The sequence below is a fragment of the Hordeum vulgare genome, chromosome 5H (genome assembly GCF_904849725.1).
Source record: "Hordeum vulgare subsp. vulgare chromosome 5H, MorexV3_pseudomolecules_assembly, whole genome shotgun sequence".
In the NCBI taxonomy this organism is placed as follows: domain Eukaryota; kingdom Viridiplantae; phylum Streptophyta; class Magnoliopsida; order Poales; family Poaceae; genus Hordeum; species Hordeum vulgare.
The window spans coordinates 569,179,180-569,189,549 of NC_058522.1; the positions used below are offsets into that span (position 1 = coordinate 569,179,180).

Genomic DNA, 10,370 nt, shown 5'->3' on the forward strand with positions numbered 1-10,370 from the left:
ATCCGACGGTCTGGGCTGGACCGGCCGAACCGTTGTGCCGGTCCGCCGGCGCAGATCGCTGCCCTTTTAGTTTTTTTTAAAAGAATTCTGTCATTCATGTGACAAAGAAGTCTCCACTCGGCAGGTCCGGACCGTCGGGCCGACTCCACACACACGGCTTCCGCGGGCCGCAGTAGAGTGCCCATTCTCCTCACGTATCTGGGCCGGGAGAGTGTCACACTGCCACTATATATATGGGGCAAGCAAAGCCGCCCTAGGGTTCTTCCTCCACCCCTTCCATTCTCTTCTTCCGGGAGCGCCGCCGCTTCCTCATCCCTCACCTCTCCGCTCGGTAGCCGGAAGCGAAACCCCAAGGTGAGCCGGACCTCCCCCTCCTCCCCAGCCCCCCGGTCGCCTCGTCGGCGCGTCGCTCCTCCGTAGCCCGCACTAGCTGCTTCCTCGCCGATCGCTTTGACCGGTTCCAGCCTCCTCGCTAGCTGGATGCGCGCAGTTCCCTTACGCTGGATTCGTCGTCGTTCCTCTGCGTTTTTCCCGTTCCCAAGCGCTGTAGATCTACTAGTTTTGTTCGCCCATGATTGCCTGTTTCCGGATGGATTTTCTTCTGACGTCTGTAGATGTTATTCCGTCGCCATGAACCTGGATCTGTTGTTCCGGTGTTGGTTTTGGCCGTTTTGCTATGCTGTTCGTTCAAGGGGTTTGATAGAATGCTCGAGCTGTAGGGTATTTGCTCGCTCGTTTGCGTGCCTGTCGTAACCTGGTGGGCGCTGTTCTCTGCTCATGCTCAGATCTTAGAAAATGGTGTCATTGCTTTGCATGTTCAATTTGATTTGAAAGGTAGCTACCGGTAGTTTATCATCTTGTGTTTCAGCGTTTTTTCTAAGTTTTGTTCAGTTACTCTGCATGAATTTCTCTCTGATCTGCTCATTTCGCTTGGATGATTGCATGCTAGTACTTTCCTTGTTTTCCTTGACCCTTCCCTTGCATTGATGGTTGCACCACTTTAGAGTTCAACTTAATGACGTTCTCTTTCATTGTTTTTACTGTTTATATTGGTAATGACATGATATTACATTGAGTACTTATGCATAAAACTGTGGATTCCGTTACCGATCAACCTTTGCTTCCATTACATTTACCCAAGTCTTATCTTCTTCTGTAATCACCTTTACACTGTTTGGCCATTTGACAATATTTTCTGGGGAAGTTTTTCCCTATGTTCCACCCCTTCATAAGCTCTACGGACCTGGAAGTACTTGGGTGTTTAGTTAGTGAATCCATTTCCTGTTTTTGCTTCATAGCTTTTGCATGTATGCTCTGCATAATGCATTCCATTTCTTTGTTATTGCTATGTGTTACTTTTTCTCATACTGCAGTTGTCAGTGCTCTTAGTATTAGCTGGCTTGCTTTGTTGCTGCATTCTCAGTGCACTTTTACTAGTTCTAGTATATTAAATTTAATCAGCTCAATTGACCATATTATATGTTTCTCTTTATTGGGGCTGTTGGTGGAAATGTTTGTGGTTTTAATAACATGGAACAGTTATTACTGTCAGATTTTCATGTATAGTTATTCAAACTGTATTAGTGCTTTACACCCCAATGTTAAGTGCACTTTTGAGTGGACAATTGTAGTTTTAATTACTTGAACAGTCATTATTGTATTACTGTCAGATTTTCATGTGTGGTTATTCAAACTGTATGAATGCTTACACCAATGTCAAGTGCACTCTTGAGTGGACAATTGTGGTTTTAATTACTTGAACAGTCATTATTGTATTACTGCCAGATTTTCATCTGTGGTTATTCAAACTGTATTATTGCTTGATTCTGATAGCTTGCTATTCTTTGAACAGAAAGTATAGTCCCAGCGTGAAATTCAAAAGCAGTCAAGATGGTGAAGTTTACGGCGGAGGAGCTCCGTGGAATTATGGATAAAAAGAACAATATCCGTAACATGTCTGTTATTGCTCATGTTGACCATGGTATGTGACCGAACAGTGTCAGTTGTCTGTAATTGTCAAACAGTTCAATCTTGTTGATTGATGTTTTTGTAGCCTGCTCTTAGTTGTGCTATATTATTTCTAAAAACTGGATGTTAGTTAAATTAATTTAGCTGTTTCACTTTTTTGAAATAAGTTTCAGCCCTTGCTGTCTCCTGGAGATTATTCTAACTGCTTTTGTATGATTGATTTATGCTTTAACAAGCTTTAATGTAACTATTGGCATGTAATCCCATGGTTCAAAATCTATGCCGTATGGTGTATGCTCATTTTCGTTGCTGAATGTGCTACAATTTACACGGTTGTACTTGGTAGCACAAAATACATGTCCCTGCATTTCTGTTTTTTACAATGTCCCACCAGATTTTGTTAACCATGTTACTAAATACCTGGTTTGTCTTTTAATCATGGTTTGTTTCAACGTACTCTAATGTTGTGTCATACTTTCATCTCTCAGTAGTTAATAAGTTCAATTATCTATATTCATGTATATTGTGTTCAACTGTAAATCCTGATGCTTGTGCACCGCCCTCATATATTATTTACATGTTTGCAGGCAAGTCTACTCTTACGGATTCCCTTGTGGCAGCTGCTGGGATCATTGCCCAGGAAGTAGCTGGTGATGTCCGCATGACTGATACCCGTGCAGACGAGGCAGAACGTGGTATTACAATCAAATCCACGGGTATCTCTCTTTTCTATCAGATGACTCCTGAATCACTCGAGATGTACAAGGGCGACAGGGATGGTGATGAGTACCTGATCAACCTTATCGATTCACCTGGCCACGTTGACTTTTCTTCGGAAGTCACAGCTGCTCTTCGTATCACTGATGGTGCTTTGGTGGTTGTCGACTGTATTGAGGGTGTGTGTGTGCAGACTGAAACTGTGCTGCGCCAAGCTCTAGGTGAGAGGATTAGGCCTGTTCTTACTGTGAACAAGATGGACAGATGCTTCCTTGAGCTTCAAGTGGAAGGCGAGGAAGCATACCAGACTTTCTCCCGTGTCATTGAAAATGCCAATGTCATCATGGCAACATATGAAGATGTTCTCCTTGGTGATGTCCAAGTGTACCCAGAGAAGGGGACTGTTGCATTCTCTGCTGGTTTGCATGGGTGGGCTTTCACCCTTACAAACTTTGCTAAGATGTATGCCTCCAAGTTTGGAGTTGATGAGGCAAAGATGATGGAGAGGCTGTGGGGTGAGAACTTCTTTGACCCAGCCACAAAGAAATGGACCTCCAAGAACACTGGCACAGCTACCTGCAAGAGAGGTTTTGTTCAGTTCTGCTATGAGCCAATCAAGCAAATCATAGCCACCTGCATGAATGATCAGAAGGATAAGTTGTGGCCTATGTTGAAGAAGCTTGGTGTGACCATGAAGAATGATGAGAAGGACTTGATGGGCAAGGCTCTCATGAAGCGTGTGATGCAAACTTGGCTGCCTGCCAGTCGTGCTCTGCTTGAGATGATGATATTTCACCTCCCCTCTCCTTCAAAGGCACAGAGGTATCGTGTGGAGAACTTATATGAGGGTCCCCTTGATGATGTATATGCAAACGCTATCAGAAACTGTGACCCAGATGGTCCTCTTATGTTGTATGTCTCCAAGATGATTCCAGCATCTGACAAGGGTAGATTCTTTGCCTTTGGACGTGTCTTTGCTGGGAGAGTCGCAACTGGCATGAAGGTCCGGATCATGGGTCCCAACTTTGTTCCTGGCCAGAAGAAGGATCTATATGTGAAGAGTGTCCAGCGTACTGTTATCTGGATGGGAAAGAAGCAAGAGTCTGTTGAGGATGTTCCCTGTGGTAACACTGTTGCTTTGGTTGGTTTGGATCAGTTCATCACAAAGAATGCAACCCTAACAAATGAGAAGGAAGTTGATGCCTGCCCAATCAGGGCCATGAAGTTCTCTGTGTCCCCTGTTGTGCGTGTTGCTGTTCAGTGCAAGGTGGCATCTGATCTTCCTAAGCTTGTTGAGGGTTTGAAGCGGCTGGCGAAGTCTGATCCTATGGTTCTCTGTAGCATTGAAGAGTCTGGTGAGCATATTATTGCTGGAGCTGGAGAGCTTCACCTTGAAATCTGTTTGAAGGATCTGCAGGAGGACTTCATGGGTGGTGCTGAAATTATTGTTTCCCCTCCTGTCGTCTCCTTCCGTGAGACTGTTCTTGAGAAGTCCTGCCGCACTGTCATGAGCAAGTCCCCTAACAAGCATAACCGTCTTTACATGGAAGCTCGCCCATTGGAGGAGGGATTGGCTGAGGCTATTGATGATGGCCGCATTGGCCCACGTGATGATCCCAAGGTGCGCTCCAAGATCCTCTCTGAGGAGTTTGGCTGGGACAAGGATCTTGCCAAGAAGATTTGGTGCTTTGGACCTGAAACGACTGGCCCGAACATGGTTGTTGACATGTGTAAGGGAGTGCAGTATCTCAATGAAATCAAGGATTCTGTTGTGGCTGGGTTCCAATGGGCATCAAAGGAAGGTGCATTGGCTGAGGAGAACATGCGTGGCATTTGCTTTGAGGTCTGTGATGTTGTTCTGCACACTGATGCTATTCACAGGGGTGGTGGCCAGGTCATCCCAACAGCCAGGAGGGTCATTTACGCTTCTCAGCTCACTGCTAAGCCAAGGCTGCTGGAGCCTGTGTACCTGGTTGAGATCCAGGCCCCCGAGAATGCACTTGGTGGTATCTATGGTGTTTTGAATCAGAAGAGAGGGCATGTGTTTGAGGAGATGCAGAGGCCTGGTACCCCGCTGTACAACATCAAGGCTTACCTCCCGGTCATCGAGTCCTTCGGGTTCTCAAGTACCCTCAGGGCAGCTACATCTGGCCAGGCTTTCCCCCAGTGTGTGTTTGACCACTGGGACATCATGTCTTCTGATCCTCTGGAGGCCGGCTCCCAGTCTGCCACCCTTGTCACGGAGATCCGCAAGCGCAAGGGTCTCAAGGAACAGATGACCCCTCTATCTGATTTCGAGGACAAGCTCTGAACTTCTGATTCTGTTACATGGTCTAGTTTGCTTTATGCTGCTAAGAGAGCTGCGCTATTTTCTGTCTATTGAGTCCGTCGCTGTATTGCTATTGCAATGTCCTATCTGTCGTGGTACTGGCACTTTGTTTTGATGTCTCTCGATGTTAAAACTTAGATTATATATCTGTTGTGATACTGGCATTTTTTTTATCTCTGTTGATTTTAAATTAGATTATACTCCCTCTGTATTGAAATACTTGTAGTGAGTTAGCCTACTACAACTATAAGTATTTCGGTAGCCTACCTACAACTACAAGTATTTCGGTACAGAGGGAGTATATGTGTTTTTTGTGTTTGCTATTGCCTTTGATCTAGAGCTCTCCCTGGTTCTTTATTGCTGTAGAACACTGAAATATAGATCCTGTGTTTGCTTTATTGCTTTCTCATTATCTTGATAGTTCTACTTGCTGTTCTTCTGCCTGGTCTTGTCATCATTTTGCCTTCATTGACGAACTCGTCCAGGTTTTACGGCCATCAAAATGTGTTCTAACTTCTGGCAGTTGTATCTTTGAATCTATATGCTCAAACTTACTGTACTTGGTTATGCTGCAGTTTGTATGAGTTTGTTAATACAATTCGTAATTCTCCAGTTCTTACCTAAAATTTTTAGACACGCAGCAATGATGGGTATATACTCTCTCAGCCTGGAATTAGTTGTCCCTTGAATTATTAGAAATATCTTGGGACGGAGAAGTAGTACATTAGACGAACTTCCTGAGAATATTCTGTTGTAGAAGCATCTGTCAGTGCTGAGAGTATCCGAACATGGCATCTCTTTGGAATATTACAGATTGAACCTTTGTAGGCATGAATCTCATGCCCAGTAACTTCTTTAATTCCAGGGGTTATAGCAATATTGAGTTGTGCATTTGTTCATGGTAAATTTAGGCATATGATTGATTTGTCTGCTTACTCTATGTAATTATGACACTTGCGAGTAAGCTTCAACCTTTTAATCTTTGTTGAAACATAGGCATGGCATCTAATGATTTGTCTTCATGACCAGCTTTGCCATAAGACTACTCATAATGAAGACTAACATAGAGTATTAACATACATATGTTAATACTTTCATAGTGGATAGTAACATAGGATAGTAACATTAAACATTTCATTTATTAGTTTATAGACTCATCTTGACTTGGTATCCGTTATGTTACTTTTAGTATAAGTAACATGTTAAGTTATTTAATTTCTCTCTCTGCTTATTAATTAGCTGTCACATCATATTTTTTGTTTATATGTCATCTATATTACTATCTATGTTACTTTCATTATGAATAGTCTAACTAAAATTAGGTTAAGTGCGGCTAACAAAATGGCCAATACGGATGTGTCCAGATTCGGCAAAAAATTGAGCCTATGACTATATGAACCATAAATTCCTAGCAGCCTTACTAAAAGAAAGGTTAGAACATCTCTAACAGTTAAAATATGAGTTCGCGTAAAAAAGATACTCGATCCGATCTCGTAAATGACTCCGACTTGTAAATTTTTTAAAAGAGGTGGGGTATGGTAAAAATCCTCATCGAATCCTTAAAAAATAAGGATTTCGGAGCCAATCCGTAAGTGCTCCGTATATGAAAAAGCTCGTTGACGGAAGTCCAATTGCCATCCAAACATTCTTGATTTGCTCCCGACCGTCGCCCCGTCCATCCCCGCTAGTCATCGGTCAGCACCCGTTCGTCCTGGCCGCTGCCCGCCGACGCCTCGGTCGTCTTGACGGCCGCCCTGCCCGTCTTGGCCAGATTCAGCGTCGTCGACAAGAGCTTTAGCTCTCCTCGATTGATTCCGTGATCGGGGCTAGCTATCTAGCTAGCTTCTCGATGGATTTCAACGACGACGTTAGCTAGTTAGCTTTTCCGGACGTCTACGACTTTATATTTGGTCGCTTTGAGCATTCTTTGTCGATTTTCTAAGAGCGAATTTAGCTGGTTATTAACACGAGCGAGAGAAAAAGAAGATGTGGGAAAAAGAACAAACGAATATTTGATTTTACAATTTAAGTTTAAAGGGTTTGTTAGGCCGCAGCTCAAATCGACCTTTAAACACGTTTTCCGTGAAATGAAACCGCGGTTTTGAGTTTCGCGTTTTAATGAGTCTTCTAGAGATGCTCTTTGCCCCATTGCCACTCGTTAAAATGTGTTGCGGGTCGATAGTGTCCTTGGCGCCTTCGTCATTGGTAACTCCTTTCCTTTTCTTCATCAGAAAAAGGTGGTTCTTATGGATGAGTCGGATGATTTCTCAGAAATCATCCGTTTGGCTAGCCGTACGATGTGACAGATGATGGCCCTTTAATGGCAGCAAACGAAGCCGTCTTCTTCCTCCCCGTTCCTCCATCCTGCACCCCGTGGCATCTCCAGCAAAAAAAATCAGCACAACAACTTCCATGGCAGCACCGCGTGTCGCGCGAAGCACCAGCGACGCCAACGACACTCCATTGCAGCTCCTATGAAACTTCAACGACCCCACAATGCTTCACTGTAGCTCCATCGCGCTTCATTGCAGCTCCGGTGTGTTTCATTGCAGCTTCAGCGGGCTTGATTGCAGCCCTGACGGAGCTCCGTTGCAGCACTAGTCAGACTCGACGGGCCTCATCCCGACATCGACGACCTTCTACACAACTCCAACAACGGTGACAGGTGCTGCGACACAGCATGGTGGCCACTGCAGAAGCTGCGATGCAGTGCATGGTGACGACGGTGGAAGTTAAGATGCAGCGCCGGCGGCCATGACGGATGTTGCGATGCAGCATTGTCGGCGATGGTGCTGCGATGCAGCGGGGCGGCCATGGCGGAAGCTGAGATGCAACGTCGGTGCCCGTGGGGGATGCTGCGATGCAGTGTTGCCGGCGATGGTGTTGCGATGCAGTGCGGCGGCCATGGCGAATGATGTGACGCAATGTGGCGGCCATGGCTGTTGGAATTATGCCCTAGAGGCAATAATAAATATAGTTATTATTATAATTCCTGTATCAAGATAATAGTTTTTTATCCATGCTATAATTGTATTGAATGAAGACTCATTTACATGTGTGGATACATAGACAAAACACCGTCCCTAGCATGCCTCTAGTTGGCTAGCCAGTTGATCGATGATAGTCAGTGTCTTCTGATTATGAACAAGGTGTTGTTGCTTGATAACTGGATCACGTCATTGGGAGAATCACGTGATGGACTAGACCCAAACTAATAGACGTAGCATGTTGATCGTGTCATTTTGTTGCTACTGTTTTCTGCGTGTCAAGTATTTATTCCTATGACCATAAGATCATATAACTCACTTACACCGGAGGAATGCTTTGTGTGTATCAAACGCCGCAACGTAACTGGGTGACTATAAAGATGCTCTACAGGTATCTCCGAAGGTGTTAGTTGAGTTAGTATGGATCAAGACTGGGATTTGTCACTCCGTGTGACGGAGAGGTATCTCGGGGCCCACTCGGTAATACAACATCATACACAAGCCTTGCAAGCAATGTAACTTAGTGTAAGTTGCGGGATCTTGTATTACGAAACGAGTAAAGAAACTTGCCGGTAAACGAGATTGAAATAGGTATGCGGATACTGACGATCGAATCTCGGGCAAGTAACATACCGAAGGACAAAGGGAATGACACACGGGATTATACGAATCCTTGGCACTGAGGTTCAAACGATAAGATCTTCGTAGAATATGTAGGATCCAATATGGGCATCCAGGTCCCGCTATTGGATATTGACCGAGGAGTCTCTCGGGTCATGTCTACATAGTTCTCGAACCCGCAGGGTCTGCACACTTAAGGTTCGACGTTGTTTTATGCGTATTTGAGTTATATGGTTGGTTACCGAATGTTGTTCGGAGTCCCGGATGAGATCAAGGACGTCACGAGGGTTTCCGGAATGGTCCGGAAACGAAGATTTATATATAGGATGACCTCATTTGATTACCGGAAGGTTTTCGGAGTTACCGAGAATGTACCGGGAATGACGAATGGGTTCCGGGGGTTCACCGGGGGGGGGGGGGGCAACCCACCCCGGGGAAGCCCATATGCATTGGGGGAGACACACCAGCCCTTAGTGGGCTGGTGGGACAGCCCACAAGTGCCCTATGCGCCAAGGAGAAGAAAATCAAGAGAGAAAGAAGAAAAAAGGAGGAGGTGGTAAGGAAGGGGGACTCCCTCCCACCAAAGCTAGTCAACCTCGGTTTGGGGGGGGAGAATCCTCCCCCTTGGACTCGGCCGACCCCCTTGGGGCTCCTTGAGCCCCAAGGCAAGGCCCCCTCCCTCCCACCTATATATACGGAGGTTTTAGGGCTGATTTGAGACGACTTTTCCACGGCAGCCCGACCACATACCTCCACGGTTTTTCCTCTAGATCGCGTTTGTGCGGAGCTCGGGCGGAGCCCTGCTGAGACAAGGTCATCACCAACCTCCGGAGCGCCGTCACGCTGCCGGAGAACTCTTCTACCTCTCCGTCTCTCTTGCTGGATCAAGAAGGCCGAGATCATTGTCGAGCTGTACGTGTGCTGAACGCGGAGGTGCCGTCCGTTCGGTACTAGATCGTGGGACTGATCGCGGGATTGTTCGCGGGGCGGATCGAGGGACGCGAGGACGTTCCACTACATCAACCGCGTTCTCTAACGCTTCTGTTGTACGGTCTACAAGGGTACGTAGATCACTCATCCCCTCTCGTAGATGGACATCACCATGATAGGTCTTCGTGCGCGTAGGAAAAATTTTGTTTCCCATGCGACGTTCCCCAACAGTGGCATCATGAGCTAGGTTCATGCGTAGATGTCTTCTCGAGTAGAACACAAAAGTTTTTGTGGGCGGTGATGTGCGTTTTTCTGCCCTCCTTAGTCTTTTCTTGATTCCGCGGTATTGTTGGATCGAAGCGGCTCGGACCGACATTACTCGTACGCTTACGAGAGACTGGTTTCATCGCTACGAGTAACTCCGTTGCTCAAAGATGACTGGCGGGTGTCAGTTTCTCCAACTTTAGTTGAATCGTATTTGACCGAGGAGGTCCTTGGATGAGGTTAAATAGCAACTCATATATCTCCATTGTGGTGTTTGCATAAGTAAGATGCGATCCTACTAGATACCCATGGTCACCACGTAAAACATGCAACAACAAAATTAGAGGACGTCTAACTTGTTTTTGCAGGGTATGCTTGTGATGTGATATGGCCAACTATATGATGTGATATATTGGATGTATGAGATGATCATATTGTAATAGTTAATATCGACTTGCACGTCGATGGTACGGCAACCGGCAGGAACCATAGGGTTGTCTTTAAACTAACGTTTGTGCTTGCAGATGCGTTTACTATTTTGCTAGGATGTAGCT

General features: G+C 45.6%; 1 protein-coding gene across 1 annotated transcript; it reads left to right on the forward strand.

Annotated features, from left to right (window-relative positions):
- The first annotated feature begins 260 nt into the window (after positions 1-260).
- On the forward strand, positions 261-5,187 carry LOC123453182 (elongation factor 2-like). The gene is made up of 3 exons (XM_045129954.1): positions 261-354; positions 1,853-1,981; positions 2,556-5,187. The coding sequence occupies exons 2-3, from the start codon at positions 1,891-1,893 to the stop codon at positions 4,994-4,996; spliced, it is 2,532 nt and encodes an 843-aa protein (XP_044985889.1). The 5' UTR covers positions 261-354; positions 1,853-1,890; the 3' UTR covers positions 4,997-5,187.
- The last annotated feature ends 5,183 nt before the right edge of the window (positions 5,188-10,370 follow it).

Coding starts and splice junctions, on each gene's coding strand:
- LOC123453182 (XM_045129954.1), top strand. CDS start 1,891: ATGGTGAAGTTTACGGCGGAGGAGCTCCGTGGAATTATGGATAAAAAG. Junction 1,982..2,555: donor TATTGCTCATGTTGACCATG/GTATGTGACCGA, acceptor ACATGTTTGCAG/GCAAGTCTACTCTTACGGAT.